The sequence below is a fragment of the Somniosus microcephalus genome, chromosome 22, assembly GCF_052327205.1.
Source record: "Somniosus microcephalus isolate GS21.2 chromosome 22, FLI_Smic_1.0, whole genome shotgun sequence".
Taxonomy (NCBI): domain Eukaryota; kingdom Metazoa; phylum Chordata; class Chondrichthyes; order Squaliformes; family Somniosidae; genus Somniosus; species Somniosus microcephalus.
In genome coordinates this window covers 50302915-50321707 of record NC_141008.1, presented here as the reverse complement: position 1 = coordinate 50321707, position 18793 = coordinate 50302915, and the positions used below count along the sequence as shown (strand labels likewise).

The window sequence follows — 18793 nt, the reverse complement described above, 5'->3', positions numbered from 1 at the left end:
CGCCTTTCACAACCTCAGGACATCCCAATGCGCTTTACAGTCAATTAAGTACTTTTGAAGTGTAGTCACTGTTGTAAGATACAAAACACGGCAGCTAATTTGCACACAGCAAGCTCCCACGAACAGCAATGTGATAATGACCAGATAATCTGCTTTTTTAGTGATGTTGGTTGAGGGATAAATATTGGCCAGGACACTGGGGGAAAGCTCCCCTGCTCTTCTTCGAAATAATGCCTTGGGATCATTTACCTGAGAGGGCAGATGGGGCCTTGGTTTAACTCATCCGAAAGATGGCACCTATGGACAGTGCAGCACTCCCTCAGTACTGCACTGAAGTGCCGTCTAGATTTTGTCCCTGGAGTGGACTTGAACCCACAGCCTTCTGACTCAAGTGGCGAGAGTGCTGCCCACTGAGCCACGGCTGACACTGGCAGAAAGTTGCAGCAGGGCACACAGAGGCAAAAATAAAAGAGTGGGGGAGAAAATACAGCTTTTTTTAAAAAAAAAAGCAGAAAATAAAATAAACAAATAAATGGTTGATGAGATAAATGTGGAATGAATCTAAATAAAGAGTCTGGGTGTTTGTAGATTGTTTTTGAATGGGCATCGGAATGAATCCAGATCATGTAAGTATGTGGCTGACTCATGCCACGGATGTGTGAACGGGTTGAGGTGCAACCAATTCAGTTGACCCACTTTCACTCCACTTCCACACTGGGACAACTGAAGTGGGTTCATTTACCATGCTTCCCTGCGTAGCGTACACTGGTCTACTTATTACTCATTTGCATTACAGGGTTACTGCTCACCGTGAAGTGACCAAACACAAGGCCTGTGGTGATGGAGGGACCGGTTGTCCCCTCGACAGATTGGTTTCCCTGTGTCTTCTGACCTTCGGCGATAAATGTAAACAGTGTTTGCCAATCGCACCCAGGCTGGGTCTGGCATTTCAAGGTGGAGGGTGGGTTGACATCTAGGCACTTTTGCTATCGCTGCGCTCCATAAGGACATTCTCCCAAAATCAGCTGTGTAACATTGGAGCAACTGTGCATGTGTGAATCTACCACGTACAAGTGGAGGACTAATTTCTCACCCACAAATTAAAACAGGAACATCCGGTCGTCTCCCTGCTCCAGCGCTCAATCCAGTATTCCCTCTCTCCAATCCTCACTCCCTCCAACATTCCCTCGCTCCAGTCCTCCCTCCCTCCAATATTCCATCTCTCTGGTATTCCCTCTCTCCAGTACTCAACTCCCTCCAGTATTCCTTCTCTCGGGTATTCCCCTTTCTAGAATTCACTCCTCTGGTATTCTTTCCATCCAGTATTCCCACCCTCTGCTATATCCTCCTTATAGCATTCCCACTCTCCAGTTTTCCCTTTCTTCAGCATCCTGTCCCTATTGTATTCCCCTTCCTCTAATATTCTCTTCCTACAGTATTCCCTCTCATCAGTATTTCTTCCCTCTGTTATTCCCTCTTTTTGGTATATTCTCTCTGTGATATTCCCTCTGCCCAGTATTCTCTCTCCCTGGTATTCCCTCCCTCTGGTAATCCCTCGCTCCAGTATTCCCTCCTTCTGATATTCCCTCTCAGTGATATTCCCTCCCTCTGTTATTTCTTTCCCATTTCCCATTGATTTTTAAGAATATTGTGTTCCCCGTGTGTCCTGACGATATTATTAGGAGGGGGTGGGGCTGCACCGTGGAGCCTCTGAATCTGGGAACTGAATCACTGGACATTAATCCAGTTTATCGCAGTGATGTAAAACCAGATTGACCTTCTCACCCCACCGTCCCGTCAGACAGACGTACATAATCTATACCCTGATCACAGGAACTGGCCAAGCACAAACGTCACAGAGGTACTCCAGTCAGACTTTGCGATAAAAACTCCCACTGTAACCACCCGCACCTCCCACCTCCCTTAGATAGGGCAAGTGTTGAGAAACAGGAAGTTCCCATCAGGCACTAGACTATAAGATGGCTGATAGCAATTTCCACAGGCTTTAACCCTCGATTAAACATCAGGCAGATAACTAAATGTCTGGAGCATGCCGTGACTCAGGGAAGATACAAATAAGGCTGGGACTGCAGGGATAAATCATCTAGTTTGACTTAAATGTACAAAGGATTTTGCAGCTTTAATTTGCATTTATAGGGTCATTTTATGTACAGGGTGAGGTACATTTTAAATACCTGCATTATTTCATTTCTGTATTACATTCTTTAATGTGATAAAAACAAGGTCAATTTAACAATTAATAGTTCAGTGGGTAAATGGCCCAGGAGAGGTGGTGCTGAGCCATTCAGACCAGAAGGTCTCAGGTTCAATCCCTAGTCTGCTGCATTAACTGATCTCAGGAAACGTGTCCAGGGAGTTACAACTGGCCTCAGTAATCCTGTACTAGAGGTGTGGGGGGCAGGGGGAGTGAGAACCACCCAAGGTTCCCACTCCTGATTACGCTTACTTTGCTGGAAAATGCATGTGGAGTAAGCAGTGGATTGGGTTCAGCTCTAGTGCTCCTCTCAATGTTTAACTACCGAGCTGGCACGTACTGTTTAAGGTCAAGAATGGTCACTTGAACAAAGTACTAGAGAACAGCCACTGTCCAACGAACCTGTATCCAAGTGAAGCCCATTCCCCAGTGATAGTGCCTGCGGAACCCATATCCCAGCAAGAGTCAGCACCCATTTAAACGTACCCCAGTGAGAGTCAGTGTCCGTGGAGCCCGTACCCCAGTGAGAGTCAGTGTCTGTGGAACCCGTACCCCAGTGAGAGTCAGTGTCCGTGGAGCCCGTACCGCAGTGAGAGTCAGTGTCCGTGGAGCCCGTACCCCAGTGAGAGTCAGTGTCTGTGGAACTGTACCCCAGTGAGAGTCAGTGCCTGTGGAACCCGTACCCCAGTGAGAGTCAGTGTCCGTGGAGCCCGTACCCCAGTGAGAGTCAGTGTCTGTGGAACCCGTACCCCAGTGAGAGCCAGTGTCTGTGGAACCCATTCCCCAGTGAGAGTCAGTGTCCGTGGAACTGTACCCCAGTGAGAGTCAGTGTCTGTAGAACCCGTACCCCAGTGAGAGTCAGTGTTCGTGGAGCCCGTACCCCAGTGAGAGTCAGTGCCTGTGGAACCCGTACCCCAGTGAGAGTCAGTGTCTGTGGAACTGTACCCCAGTGAGAGTCAGTGTCTGTGGAACCCATACCCCAGTGAGAGTCAGTGTCTGTGGAACCTGTACCCCAGTGAGAGTCAGTGTCTGTGGAACCCATTCCCCAGTGAGAGCCAGTGTCTGTGGAACCCATTCCCCAGTGAGAGTCAGTGTCTGTGGAACCCGTACCCCAGTGAGAGTCAGTGCCCGTGGAACCTGTACCCCAGTGAGAGTCAGTGTCTGTGGAACCCGTACCCCAGTGAGAGTCAGTGTCTGTGAATCCCGTACCCCAGTGAGAGTCAGTGTCTGTGGAACCCGTACCCCCGTGAGAGTCAGTGTCTGTGAAACCCGTACCCCAGTGAGAGTCAGTGTGTGTGGAACCCGTACCCCAGTGAGAGTCAATGTCTGTGGAACCTGTACCCCAATGATAGTCAGCACTTTCAGAAGAGAAAGGAGAATCCTGGCCTAAAAAAAAAGATTTTTGAACAAACAAGCAATTCTGCTAAATTACAACCACCTCATCATCCTCTGTAGGCCTCAGAAACGCTCCTCACCCGGACCAACTTGTTTAGAGATGATTCATTCAGCAAATCTCTGTGTTGCTGTTTGTGGTCTGTGTTGTGGTTGCTCAGCCTGTCTCTCGAGGGAGCAGCTCAGTCCGAGCGAGAAAACCAACGGCTGCTGATTACATTGGTGGCCTTGGACTCAGACAGGATTTCAGTGGCTGACGCATCCAGGCTCCAGTCCATCGCCCACACTTACACCGTCACGGCCCACAATCTGTGGGACGGCAAAATCACGTCACGTTTGTGGGATCGTTCCAGAGTCTGTGCCGTTGGGGAATGGAGGGCAGCGGCTTCTCGGACTGCCCGGGACTTGCCAGGAAGGCCCGGGCTTGGGCCCCCCACTCACAGCAGTGTGGGTTCCTGCCACTGAGTTCAAAGGTCAGCTAAAGGATGGTGCCCACCTCAGCGGGGGCTGGCCCATTTAAAAAAACATAAAAGTTTTCCTAATTTAAAAACAAAATCCTTTTAGCAGGAGATGCTGCCATAGTCTGGCTACGGTGTGCTGGTGTTACACCATAGCCTGGCAGTGTAGCACAGTGCCAGCCTCGCAGTGTGGTATCAATGTATCAGAGCGCTATGCCAGAGCCTGAAAGGATATTGTTTCGTGTGTTGGATTCTTCACATGTTGCTATCCGAGATTTCGCTTGGAATTGAAGGGGGAGCGAAGGAGGAACATTGGAGGATGACTCGCTCCTTGTCCACTCACGCCAATGCCAACGCTGCACGGCACTCTGAGCCTCTGGTAGCAGGGCACTGACAACCTCCCAGCCCATGAAAAGCACTGCGGCAGAGGGAACGACCTTTCAGAACTTTTTTTCCTTCACAAAAGGAATTAGTTTTAGAAGCAGAATAACACAAATATTTACAAAAAAGGAAATTATTTCTTTTCACAGCATGTTTTGCCGCTAGTTTGTTGATTCTCTGAGGAATTTCGAATTTCTCTTTCAAATAAAGGCTTAGTGGGCCTGGTACAGGACCCAGCAGAAACGGGATGTCCTAATCTCGATCCCCGCGGGGTCTCAGCTGGGATGGCCACAGTCAGCATCTGCCTCCCGCCCCGCGGTCTAGGGAGGTGAAAATAGACAGCCAAGTTCCTGCTCCTGATTGCAATCCAATGCCTCTTCAGGAAGGGAGCTTGTGTGGTCATCAGGTGAGGAAGGGACCGGGGTTTTGCTCGCAACATTCCCACAAAGCTCAGTTAACAATTCCTTTTTGGACTCATGAAAATTGGCAACTGGAGTCAATCCAAGAGGATGGATAGCACACACAGAACCCGTAGCCCATAGACAGCACCGTAGAACTCCTACCCCAGTGACAGTCAGCGCCCATGGATCCATACCCCAGTGAGAGTCAGTGTCTGTGGAACAGTACCCCAGTGACAGTCAGTATCTGTGGAACACGTATCCCAGTGAGAGTCAGTGCCCGTGGAACCCGTACCCCAGTGCGAGTCAGTGTCTGTGGAACACGTACCCCAGTGAGAGTCAGTGCCTGTGGAACCCGTACCCCAGTGAGAGTCAGTGTCTGTGGAACCCGTACCCCAGTGAGAGTCAGTGTCTGTGGAACCCGTAGCCCATTGAGAGTCAGTGTCTGTGGAATCCGTACCCCAGTGAGAGTCAGTGCCCGTGGAACCCGTAGCCCAGTGAGAGTCAGTGTCTGTGGAACCCGTAGCCCAGTGAGAGTCAGTGTCTGTGGAACCCGTAGCCCAGTGAGAGTCAGTGTCTGTGGAACCCGTACCCCAGTGAGAGTCAGTGCCCGTGGAACCCGTAGCCCAGTGAGAGTCAGTGTCTGTGGAACCCGTACCCCAGAGAGAGTCAGTGTCTGTGGAACCCGTAGCCCAGTGAGAGTCAGTGTCTGTGGAACCCGTACCCCAGTGAGAGTCAGTGCCCGTGGAACCCGTAGCCCAGTGAGAGTCAGTGTCTGTGGAACCCGTAGCCCAGTGAGAGTCAGTGTCTGTGGAACCCGTAGCCCAGTGAGAGTCAGTGTCTGTGGAACCCGTACCCCAGTGAGAGTCAGTGCCCGTGGAACCCGTAGCCCAGTGAGAGTCAGTGTCTGTGGAACCCGTAGCCCAGTGAGAATCAGTGTCTGTGGAACCCGTAGCCCAGTGAGAGTCAGTGTCTGTGGAACCCGTAGCTCAGTGAGAGTCAGTGCCCGTGGAACCCGTAGCCCAGTGAGAGTCAGTGCCCGTGGAACCCGTAGCCCAGTGAGAGTCAGTGTCTGTGGAACCCGTAGCCCAGTGAGAGTCAGTGTGTGTGGAACCTGTACCCCAGTGAGAGTCAGTGTCCGTGGAACCCGTACCCCAGTGAGAGTCAGTGCCCATGGAACCCGTAGCCCAGTGAGAGTCAGTGCCCGTGAAACCCGTAGCCCAGTGAGAATCAGCACTTCAAAAGAAGAGGGACAAAACTAGATGGAGGAAAGAAAGACAAGTTAAAAATCAATTTTACCCATTAGTAGCTGCCAGTACATAAAGGGATTTTTGGGAACCTTCCCACTGATACTCTTCAGCAATCTCTCCCTCCAGAATTCCTTTCACATCCTTTTTAATTTTTTCCAATGATTTAAAATTTTTTATTTACCCTGCGAGTCCCGACGACATCACTGGGGGAGTGGGAGCGCAGAGGCCTCAGAGTCTGGGAACTGAATCCGCAGACGATTGCTCTTAATCCAGTTTACTCCTGTGATTCTTGTTGTTCCAACAGTATACGCATTGGCCCTGAAACTTCCCCGACCGGCTCCCACCACCCCACCCCCTATTCCAAGGAGGTCAACAGCACTCACAACTTTAATGGGAATATTAGAAATGTAAAGGGAGTCAGTGGGCAGATCCCTCCCTGTGCTGTTTAATAATGATAGAAGCCCAGACATAGAAATCCACAGATGGGACGAGAACTCTTTAGATAATGGCAGGTTCTCGATTAAACCTAAACAGTGTCAACTGAAGGCTCCAAATGAGCCATGATAAGGCAACAAAAAAAAACCACACGGCAATCCTTCCGACCCCAGGAATGAAACAACCGCTTTGCAAGATGCTTAGATTCTTAAACAGAAACAAACAAGAAATGAAGTAGATGTCAGCACGGCGCCGATTTAGCAGCTTCGAGCTCTTCCATTTGGCAGTGTCTGAAATTGGTGGGGATTCAGGGAGATCTGCCAGCTCTCGAGACTCAGAAAGCCCGATGGGCACTTTCACATTTCACAAGTCAGTGCAAACTGGGAGCTAAAGGGTTAAACCTGTGATTTGCGCCCCCTTCTCCCCCGCCGCCACCCAATTCCGATGAGAGTGTCTCACTGCGGCAGTTACTGGAGAGGGCAGAGCGAGATAATGTCTGGTGTTCCATTCTGTTGACCTATCCAGCGTTGGCTGCAGTCAATCTTGTGCAAGAAATGGTTACTGGCTCCGATGTTGGGGAGAGGGAGAAGAGGGGGGAGAGGGGCTTAGTTGAAACTCGTTGGGAAGAGGCTGAGTGGCTGGTTCTCGTTGGTGGGCAGTGGTGAGCGGTAGCCCTCAAAGTTGCGCGGGATGCTTCCGCTGGTGGAGCCGGAGCTGTTGCTCAGGGTCTCGATACTCCCCTCTCGCTGGAGCTCTGCAAGAGAAACAGGACAGAAGCTTTTCAGCCAACACAGGAGATCGACAGGAAATCACACACTCCCTGGAAACTTTTCCCTCAGGTTTTCTTTGCTAACTTCCCCTCTCCTGAAAGCGGAGAATCATCCCGGGGGGTACAGTTCCATATGTACCAGCCATCAATGGTCCCTCTCATTTTTTTCTGGGCTGTGTGGCCGCTTTAATGGACTGCGCGGCCCATTCAAAATTCCGTGCATGCGCGGTTTTTCCCCTTTAAAACCCGGTGAGCCAGCGGCGCAGGACCTCCAGCTTAAAGAAAACATTGCCAGCCACCTCCCTGGTATCTCATCCAGGTGGCCATTCTTCAGGTGAGCTGAGACTAGGAAAGTGGAAGGAAAACTAGCATTTATACAGTGCCTTTCACGACCTCAGGACGTCCCAAAAAGTTTTACGTCAATGAAGTACGTTTTGAAGTGTTGTCACTGTTGTAATGTGGGAAACGTGGCAGCCAAATTGCGCACAGCAAGGTCCCACAAACAGCAATGAGATAAATGACCAGATAATTTGCTTTTAGTGATGTTAGTCGAGTGATAAATATTGGCCAGGACACCGCCTCTGAACATGCAGCCCCCGGGCCCTGGCAATCCGGCTCTCAAAGCTCAGGCAACTCGCTCCTACCGCTGCTTACACACTGGATTGATTTCCGTGGGCCTTGGAGGCTTGGACAGATCTCGCCTTAGTTCTGTTTGGATACATTCTAAATCAGAACCGCATAATCGGTTGGTATCGGCAGCTGGCGATATCTGGGAATTTATGGGAACAGCGATTTAAACCTTATTGTGCCCCTCGGACTCCACGGTGAGAACATCAGCCTGGACGCCCCTGGCTCAGACAGTGAGTTTTAGCAGTCATCCTGACTGTGAGATGCATCACAGGTGAGCTCGATCTTGCCTTCGCCTGATGTTCACTCATGTGCATTTTCCAGCAGGAGTCATTGGATAGCGTCAGAAAGAAAGCTCTTGCATTTCCATAGCAGCTTTCACTACCTCAGGACGCCAAAGCGCTTCACAGCCAATGAAGTACTTTTGAAGTGTAACCACTGTTGTAATGTAGGAAACACGTGCACAGCAAGCTCCCGCAAACAGCAATGTGATAATGACCTTGACATGAATCAGTCATTCATGAAAGAAAGACTTATGAAATAATACTGAGCAGCCTACGGGTGGCGCTGTCCAGGGAGAGTATAAATACTCGGGCAAGGGCCCAGCTTGCGCAGGACATTCTTAACAGGAACTAGTGAAGGACACAACTAGACCTCCATGTTGTAAAACAGTTGATTAAAGCTTTGTTTAACGCTTAGACCAAGTGCCTAGTAGTTTTCTTACGTCAGACTTGATAATGTTTTTTTAGTGATGTTGGTTGAGGGATAAATACTGGTCAGGACGCTGGGAAGAACTCCCTTGCTCTTCTTCGAAATAGTGCCATGGGATCAGGTGAGAGGGCAGTCAGGGCCTCGGTTTAACGTCTCATCCAGCAGCAGGAACCCTGGCTGATTTCCCCGCTCTGCTGACTCAGGGGGCACAGCAGCCAACTAGGGTGCGTCACCAGAGCTGAATCAGTAAACTCGGCACAGGCCAGGGATTGAACCAGGCCTGTGTGGCTCAGTTCCACACTGGACTGTGCAATTACCCACTGAGTCATCGGGTACTGCAAGCAGCTTCTTTCACTGAAAGCCGCAGCGATGACTCCGTTAAAGAGTATTGAGAGAGTAAAAAATACATCGAAGGGTGCATTACTCCCCACTCAATAGCTCACTGCCTCGGCTAAAAAGCTCTCAGAAAGAGGCAACATCTGGAATCTATGCTTGTAGTTTGCTTTTGATTATTGGACTGAGGGTTTCATCTATTTCGCGCTCCCGCACACTGTTGGCACTGTTTCCTAATCCAGGGAAAAGGGGAGGGGGCAGGTGGTGTGTTTCTGGGCCCACATTAATGCTGTTCTGTCACCCTCCAACAGGATTTGGCGGGAGTGGCCTGATATTTCCTCCTTGGAGACGCATCCTCTCCAAACTACCCCACTGCCCCATAACCATCCCGGATGGCACAAGCAAGACTGGGTGCTGGCCGAGGAGTGCCAGACACAAATCTATCCACAGCTCATTGAGACTTACAAAGCACTCAGACCAGCAATACCGCAACCTTGGCCCGATTGGTGCTGCAGGCACAAGATGGAGAAGGAACGTGTGCCAACAAATGTTGGGTTGAGGTCAATAACTCAACATTTGGTGGGATCACAGGAACTGACACTCCATGGCACATGCTATCCAACACAGCCAACCACTGCCTCTGTAAACTCTTTTTTTCTATACTACTTAAACTCTATCTTCAATTTTTTGCCCTTCATATCACCGCTCAGCCTCCCACCCTAGGCATTAAATTTTCGGACTGCCTGCTGCCAGCGAGAAGCATCACCCACTGGTAGGCGGGCTGAATCCGGAGATTTAGGCGCTCAAATAAAATCATCACTAATAAATCCAATAGGGAATTCAGGAATAACTTCTTTACCCAGAGAGTGGTTAGAATGCGGAACTCGCTACCACAAGGAGTGGTTGAGGCAAATAGCACAGATGCATTTAAGGGAAGCTGGATAAGTACATGAGGGAGAAAGGAATAGAAGGCTATGCTGATAGGGTTAGATGAAGAGGGGTGGGAGGAGGCTCGTGTGTACCAGTTGGGCCGAATGGCCCGTTTCTCTGCTGTAAATTCTATGTAATGTAAAAGTTTCTGATACGTGCTCCCAATGGGCGGAGCTTCAGGCTGGTAGTGTAGAAATGGAAAATTATCCGTTTGGAGTACAACAAGTAATCGTGCACAAGCCCTTGATCTCTGAATGTTGCTCCATGGTTAGTGGGTCTGGGATCCTGAAGCATGTCTTGAACAGTCAGGGAGGAGAATTTAGAAATTCTGCCATCCTGGTACATATGCTGGGATCGCACCTGCTATTGATTTCCAGCGCTGACCCTACCAGAGAAAATGGGATCAGAGGGAGGTCCCATTATTTCAATATCCATGGCAGGCACATCCCACCCAACACAGGCCAGAAGGCCTGGGGTCTGATGCCATCTCGGGGGGAGGGAAGGGTGGAGGGCAAGAGAGGGTCAGGTCCACTCCCTTGGTAAGAAGAATGAACCTGCATCTTGACCCCCTTTATAAGTAGGTTGATGATACCACTAATAAAAAAATGAATTATCTTTCTTCGAGGGATCCAAGCCCAGTCTGTCAAGGTGGGCCCAACTCCTGCCCATCCTGAGGCCAGATATGGGAGTTTGAGAAAAATTCTGGGACAGCTTTTCTACAACGAGCTGGGGCCCAAAGTTCTCTGTCCACCAGCTGTAAAGGATCTGTCATGAAGTGACTTTGGGCAGTCGCAACCTAACTCATGTCAATTGTGATCAATAGCTTAAAAGCTGCTCATAGTTTGACACTAAACTGGCAACTTCATCCAGCGATGACATAAGGGTAAGTCTACATGGGAGATTGGAATGGAGAAGCTGGGCTGCTCTTCAGAGCCTGGGATTGTGACACATAGAATGACACAGCACAGAAGGAGGCCATTCGGCCCATTGAACCGAGCCGGCTCTTTGAAAGAGCTATCCAATTAGTCCCATTCCCCAGCTCTTTGCCCAAAGCCTAAGAATTTTTTTTCCTTTTCAAGTATATATCCAATTCCCCTTTGAAAGTTACTATTGAATCTGCTTCCACCACCCTTTCCAGGTAGCGCATTGCTGGGACAGAATCATGAGAGCTTGATCCTAAATCTAACCAGAAAGAGAGGCTACTTGGGCAAGGGACCTGAGCATGGGTAGTGTTGTGGGACTGTATGCCAGCCAGAACCAACGCCTTTGGGGAAAGGAGGGATGAAAACTGCGAGAAAATAAAACTACAAACGCAGCCTTGTTTCACTCTGTGGACCTCTAGGTTTTCTATCAGAAACACACTTCTCAGTTCAGTGATTCCCTCTCTGTCTCCGTGCTGAATTCAGGAAGTTAAGGCCCTAAATTTGATTCTGTGTTGACACTAATGAACTATCCCACACTAATACTCGACTTATCCTGTCTGATTTTTCATCTTCATCTGGCGCTGGAAGCAGCTGTCTCTGGTTAGATGTCTCCTGTCTGGGCAGTCGCTGCACATTGAAAAATAAACACAGGCCAAAGCTGCAATCAGACTCGGTGCCTTTTTCCTACTGCAGCTTGCTCCTGAATTTGGAATCCACGGTTTGTGCGATTTCATGTTTCCATTACCCACTCCCTCTTCCAACTCTTCCCCTCCAGGGGTCTCCTGTCCATCTGCTCTCCTTGGTGTGGGAGGGAGGGTGAGTGGCCCATTTTGTGCTCAGCTGACAACACAATGAGATGGCCAGTTTCCCAGACAAGGAGTGGGAGGAATGTATTTACCACTGGGGACTGGGCGGAGCAGTTGGCTATTACACTATCCTTTGCACCTCTGGGAAGCTGCACTGAATCCGGCATAGACTGGTGGGATCTGCCAGCTGTGAGAATCCTGCATGGAATGAGTTTTGGGAAGTGTCTTAGAAATGCACACTACAATAATTAGGCACTAAATTGACAATCTCACTCTTGACTCTCCACAAAGGGTGGCTGGTGTGGTGAATGGAAATATTATAGTGTCATAGTGGACATCCTTCTGAGGCAAGGGTTAAGGCTCATTGTTGGTGGAGTATAAAGGGAGCCTTGCTGTGCATCTAACCCTACATGACTATTGGGAAAATAGGGTGTTATTGCGACAAAGCTGGCCTTGTATTCGGAAGAGCAGAAAATGGATTGACCACATTTGATCCTCATGAGGTCACTCTTTAACTGCTTGGTATCATTAGCTAAATAGAAATATCCCTCAGCTCCCCTGCTGGCACTGCCCGCATTGGTACTGAGCCATACACAACAGGAGATCCTGCATTCAGCCGCTGCTCTGTGCTGGGTTAGATGGTCTCAGCAGACGCAACAAATGGTGCTTTATAATTGAGGGCAACTCCCCCAGGCTAAGGAGGAAAAAAAATCTGTCACTTACAATCTTACAGCACAGGAGGCCGCCATTCGGCCCATTGTGCCTGTGCCGGCTCTTTGAAAGAGCTCTCCAATTAGTCCCACTCCCCCCTGCTCTTTCCTCGTAGCCCTGCAAATTCTTTCATTTCAAGTATTTATCTCATTTCCTTTTGAAAGTTACTATTGGATCTGCTTCCACTGCCCTTTCAAGCAGTGCATTCAGATCACAACAACTTGCTGTGTAAAAACATTTCTACCCACCTCTCCTCTGGTTCTTTTGCCAATTATTTTAACTCTGTGTCACCTGGTTACCGACCCTCCTGCCACTGGGAATAGTTTCTCCTTATTTACTTGTTCAAGACCCCTCATAATTTTGAAGACATCTATTAAATCTAACCTTAAGCTTCTCTGCTCTAAGGAGAACAATCCCAGCTTCTTCAGTCTCTCCACATAACTGAACTCCCTCATCCCTGGTATTTCCAGTAGTAGTCAATTCTATCAATGATTCCTACTGGAAAGAGCATGTCTGGATGTCAGATGAGAACAGGATTGGGTTCGGCTCTGATGCCCCCCTACTACTGGCTGACACTCCAGTGCCGTATCGAAGGAGTGCTGCACTGTCGGAGGTGCAGTCCTTCAGATGACACATTAAAACTGAGGCCTGTTTTGCCGGTTCAGTCTCTATCTGAAGAAGAGCAGGGAGTTCTCATGATGTCTTGCCCTAACATCCCTCCCTCAGCCAACACCACCAAAAATAGATTAACTGGTCAGACATCTCATTATTGATTGTTGGACCGTGCTTTGCACAAGGTGACAGCTTTACCTCTTTAACCTAGGTCCTCAGCTCTAGAATTCCCTCCCTAAACCTCTCCACCACTCCACCTCTCTCCTCCTTTAAGACGGTCCTTAGAAACTTCCTCTTGGACCAAACTTTTGGTCACCTGTCCTAATATCTCCTTATGTGGCTCGGTGTTAAATTTTATTTGATGACGCTCCTGTGAAACACCTTGGGAACGTTTTACTACATTAAAGGTGCTATATAGAGGCAAGTTGTTGTTGTTTAATGTTTACCTATAATAATAACTGACTTACAGCAATTCATTGTATGCAAAGCGCACTGGGATGTTTGTGAAAGATGCGATAAGTCACTATATAAATGCAAATCTTTCTTACTTCCCCATCACCCCCAGCCTCTCCTGAAGGCTTCTTGCTGAGGTACAGTTCCCTCGCCCAGCACAGTGACAAAACAGGATCAGGCTTGACTCTGATGCCCTCCATGGTCAACTAGCCTACTGATACTCACTGTCTAGGCTCACACATCAAGAATGGCGACTTGGATGAGGTGCCTGTGTAACCATAACCTAGGATAAGGCAGCACCTTCAGGAGAACGGAGTTAGAAAAATTGAAGATCTTAAATAGCTTTTTAACCCGATACAGGTGGAGTCTGTCGCTGGTAAATGCTCATATCCTTTTGTTTGTTGTGGGTTCAAGTTCCACTCCAGAGACTTGAGCATTAAATCCTGGCTGACACTCCCAGTGCAATACTAAGGGAGTGCTGCACTGTTGGAGGTGCTGTCTTTCGGATGAGACGTTGAACCCATGGCACTATTTCAAAGAAGAACAGGGGAGTTCCCTGGCCAATATTTATCCCTCAACCAACACTACTAAATAAAAACAGATTATCTGGTCATGATCTGTCAGAGGTGCCGTCTTTCAGATGAGACGTTAAACCGAGGCCCCGTCTGCTCTCTCAGGTGGACGTAAAAGATCCCATGACACTATTTCGATGAAGAGCAGGGGGGCTAATCCCCGGTGTCCTGGCCAATATTTAACCATCAATCAACATCACTAAAAAACAGATTATCTGGTCATTATCACATGGCTGTTTGTGGGAGCTTGCTGTGCACAAATTGGCTCCTGCGTTCCCTACATTACGACAGTGACTCCACTTCATTGGTTGTAAAGCGCGTTGGGACATCCCGAGGTCGTGAAAGGCGCTATATAAATGCAAGTTCTTGTATACTGGATACATCATAGGATAAACTGTGCCAAACTCTGTCCTCGGTGCAGAGTCTCAATCAATGGGAGCACGGGTTTAGAGAATTGATCCCAGCAGTCAACACGCTCAATTAATTTTAATGACTGGAAAATCAGAAGCGCCATGAATCGGATCTGCTGACATCTGTGCCCAGTTCTCTGATCTCCACTCCGCCCCAAGTGAGATCCTTGCAAAATTTATCCTCGTATATCACTGAGTAATGCCCTCTGAGGGTACTCACTGTAGAGTGGACACGTGGCATAGAGGATTGCAGGGATTGACAGGCACACTGCAGGCAGTCATGGCATGGATCACAGTAAGGGAGACAGGAGCAATGGGATGAGCCCGGGAGTGGAAGGATGTCCCAGTCACACATCGATGATAATGAAAGACATGAGGTGGCTACACGTGCCCTCTGCAGGTGTTATACTTAAAGTTTGCATTTTTTTAAACTTTATTTTGAAAATACATGTGGAGTAATTTTAACCGCCCGTCATTTCTTCCAGTCCGCACTCTTTCATCTCCATTCAATCCTTCATGTCAGGATCTTTCCCCAGTTCAATCATCTCTGAATGGCCTGCCACACTGCCTTCAATTTCTCTTCATACTTCTCCCTGTGCCCCTTCTGTCTGTTCATTAATCATTCTTACTTTGCTCTTGTACTCAAAATGACCCATGTTATTCCCACTTTAACAGCTCAGTGTCGAGCGTGCTTCCTTCCATTTCACTCCCTCCTCTCCTGAAGACGCTGATTCAGACTGGCTGATCGCAGCTCACCCGAGAAGCCACCCTTTGTGTGTGAACTTAAGGGAGCGACGTGTGTGGGAGCATCGACAGGCTATTTGACTGTAGGGGGCAGGACAGCGGAAGTCAGGCTGACTTTCCCAGTCGCTAACCCACAAGCGCCGAGGACAATTGTACCCTCCAGATACTGCCCCCTGAAGAGGAACAGCTAAGTCAACAAAGACCAAGGATTGAACTTGGAATCTGCCTGGCTGCACAGCTCAGTAACACATCAGGCCGCGCACGGCACTTGCATCCCTCAGCCTGCCTAACAGCAGATGAACATTTAAACATACAGTGCAGTAACGTTGGCCTCTTATAGTCTACTCATCCGTCCCAGGTATGCAAGTACATAGCGGCACACTGAGCCCAGCCCCACCAGCTCTGATGCCCACTCGCTAATCCACAAGAAACCCCTTCCTGGAAAAAATACGGCCAGGTCATCTTCTCCATGTAATGACCATGGCCCCCTTCTCAGCAAAATTGTGTGTGTGTGAATTCTACAACTGTTTGAAATAGTAGCAACTCTGAAAACATTCCCACAAACCCACATTTATGTGGGCATGGTTTTGGAGTCCATTGAACTGTGCCGATTGCGAGTGGCAGAAATGTTTGTCGGCAAAGGAGGTTTTGAAGTTGCCTGGGGTCGCGATCTTTAATTACTGCCATCTTAACACTTCCCATAAGGGCTACGGAAAATAATTTAGCAGTTATTCATCTTCCAGTTTTTTTTTCTCACGTTAAAAATAATCTGCTCTTTTATGGGAAATGTGATTTTTTTTTCCCAGTCCTGCTTTGTTTTGATAGCTGGGAGAGGTGTGTGGGTCGTAGCTGGGTGAGGGGAGCTGGTGGCTGGAGCCCAGCAACAAGTGAATCCAACGAGCTCAGTGTTAAAGCAGGGCCAACGATGATTAACTACCAACTCGATCCCTGCGGCCTGACCCCTGCTCACTGATGTATCTCTGGTTTATGGACTCTGGTTTTCAGATAAATTGTTTTACAGTCCACCCCATTTCACTGAGCACCTGAATTTCCACGCTGGTTGTCCCGCTCTCCTGCCATAACTTCGGTGGGAGATCAGCAGAACACCCCACCGTCCACCCCATCACCACCACCCCCACCAGAGAAATGGCCGTTTTCAGCCAATTACAACAACAACCGCTTGTATTTATATAGCGCATTTAACCTAGTAAAACCTCCCAAGGCACTTCACAGGAGCGTAAGCAAATAAAAATTTGACACCGAGCCAAAGAAGGAGACATTAGGACAGTAAGGGGTGACCAAAAGCTTGGTCAAAGAGTTAGGTTTTGAGGAGTGTCTTAAAGGAGAGAGAGGTGGAGAGGTTTAGAGCTTAGGGCTTAGACAGCTGAAGGCACGGTCAGCAATGGTGGGGTGAAGGAAATGGGGGTGCACAAGTGGTCAGCATTGGAGGAGCGCAGAGATCTCGGAGGGTTGTAGGGCTGGAGGAGGTTACAGAGATAGGGAGGGGCGAGGCCATGGAAGGATCTGAACACAAAGATGAGAATTCTTTAAATCGAGGCATTGCCGGGCCAGGAGCTAATGTAGGTCAGCGAGCACAGGGGTGATGGGTGAACGGGACTTGGTGCGAGTTTGGATACAGGCAACAGAGTTTTGGGTGAGCTGAAGTCTATGGAGGGTGGAAGAGGGGAGGCCGGCCAGGAGCGCGTTGGAATAGTTGCTGTTTATTCAGGGGGCCTGCTAATGTTACAGAAAGACATCAATAGAATCTTGGCAGAAATTGAGGGCCCCTTTGAAGAACCCCTGTATGAAATGCACAGATTTAAATGTCCTGAATTGCCTCCAATGTTACTCTATGGAAATACCATTCACATGTAACCAAACCTATTTATAATGTTATATGTAGTATTGCCATGTCTAGCTAGATGCAGGAACAACTGCATTTTGTGCTGTTACCAATCTCTGAGCCTCAGATACTTCACACAATGAGTACCGTCAGCAAAGAGAACTCATTGAGTGTGCCAGGAAGTACCCAATCCCCACTCCGAGCTAAGAGATAACCTTCACATCCAGCACCAGCAAGCCTAGACACTTTGGACTGGATTTTCATTGAGGAGTCGGGTAGGAGGCGGGACTACAACTTTCGGGGTTGTAGTCCCGCCTCCATCGAGTTCTAGCCAACCCACGCGATTTTGACTTGATTGACCTTGTTGAGCCCGACCAGTGGGCTCAGCAGGCCAATTAAGGGCCACCCGGCAACAGGTGACGTCACAGATTGATATTTCATCTGTCAAGATCTTTTGACAGATGAAATATCAGCGTTTCACAGCTGTTTGAAGCTGTCAAACACTGACAATCTGTACTCTAAGTTAATTCCTTCCTCTCAGGATGATTTAGAGATCTCTCCGGAACAGAAAGCTGAATGCTGCAATTTTTGACAGCTCGCAGCCAATCTGCTTTCTGTGCCGGTGCGATGAGGGACTCCCGAGACCTGAAGGAAGGAAGGCTGTAAAGGTAAGTAAAAGTATGTAAAACTTCTTTAAACACTTTACACACACCAAATACACTTACTTTTGCACTCATGCACCCATCACTCACCTGAACACCGGACATCTCGACCCCTCCAAGCCCTTCATCCCGACGGTCTGCCTCCTCTAACTTGGCGTGGTTTGGGGCCGTCGGGAATCCCACACAGGAGAGAGCTGTTCTGTTGGGACGGACTTCACTTTGCCAGTGCTGGGACTAGAGTCCTGGCAAATCGAATAACTAGGGCTGTAGAGAGGGCTTTAAACTAATTAATGGGGGGAGGCCCCGGGCCGTCGAACCGTGGAGCCGGCGACGTTGAGGTGGAGGCCGCGGCGACCGGAGGATGTGTTCGGCGAGTCGGGTGGAGGCAGCGCAGCGCATCGAGCAGCAGCAGTAGCCACGACGACTCGCAGTTCGACTGGGAGGAGGGGAGCTGGGAATGGTGGCCAGAGGGTGAGTAGGAGAAGCAGGCCACCACACGTGGAGCCGAGCCAGCAACAGTGAGGAGGAGGCCACGGTGACGAGGAGTACGGAGCGGCTGAGGGACATCGTGCTCCCACTGCCACTGGATGCCAAAGAATTGACTTTCTGAACACGGCGCTGTAAGAATAGCTGACGTGTCCCTACTTCGGGGAGTAAGCATTCCATTGTACTAGTTACATATGGCAAATAAAATTGAATTGAAATTGAAACTGAAAATTGAAGTTCAACATTAAAAATAGGGATTAGGCTAAAAACTGCCTGTTAACTACCTGTTAACAGGCAGTTAATTGGCACTAATCCCCTTCCCGCCTCGGGGAGGCAGGTCCCAGTGCAGGACAGGTACCCACCTCCTTTGAAACTGGCATGGAGGCGGGTTGGGAGCGGGATGGATTCGTGCCCCCCGATTTTGGGATTTTAACCCCCCACACGCCTCCAATCCCGCCTCCACGGCCCAATGAAAATCCTGCCCTTTGGCTCTGTGAGTGATAAGAGTCCCTGGACCCAATGCCAGGCCACCATCCCTGTCTCCTCTGTATAACCCAGCTCCACACACACAGGAGGATCACATTTTGGTTAAATGTAGATTTCCAAACCTGTTCATCTGATGGCCTTTTATATGACAGAAAATACTTAGACTGACAGAGGCAGAAATTTCTC

The 18793-nt window shown here is 49.0% G+C and overlaps 1 protein-coding gene and 1 long non-coding RNA gene across 4 annotated transcripts in view; one reads left to right on the top strand and one right to left on the bottom strand.

Annotated features, from left to right (window-relative positions):
• The window catches only part of LOC147102293 (uncharacterized), a 101377-nt gene that overhangs the window by 56788 nt on the left and 25796 nt on the right, over positions 1-18793 (top strand). The gene's annotated exons all lie outside the window — the stretch shown is intronic.
• bcas3 (BCAS3 microtubule associated cell migration factor) overlaps positions 6122-18793 on the bottom strand; it is a 1023442-nt gene continuing 1010770 nt past the window's right edge. For all 3 annotated transcript variants that reach the window (XM_085964689.1, XM_085964691.1, XM_085964690.1), the window contains one exon: positions 6122-7283. In XM_085964689.1, the coding sequence (XP_085820815.1) occupies positions 7135-7283 (149 nt within the window). In that variant the 3' untranslated portion in view covers positions 6122-7134. The remainder of the gene's footprint in view (positions 7284-18793) is intronic.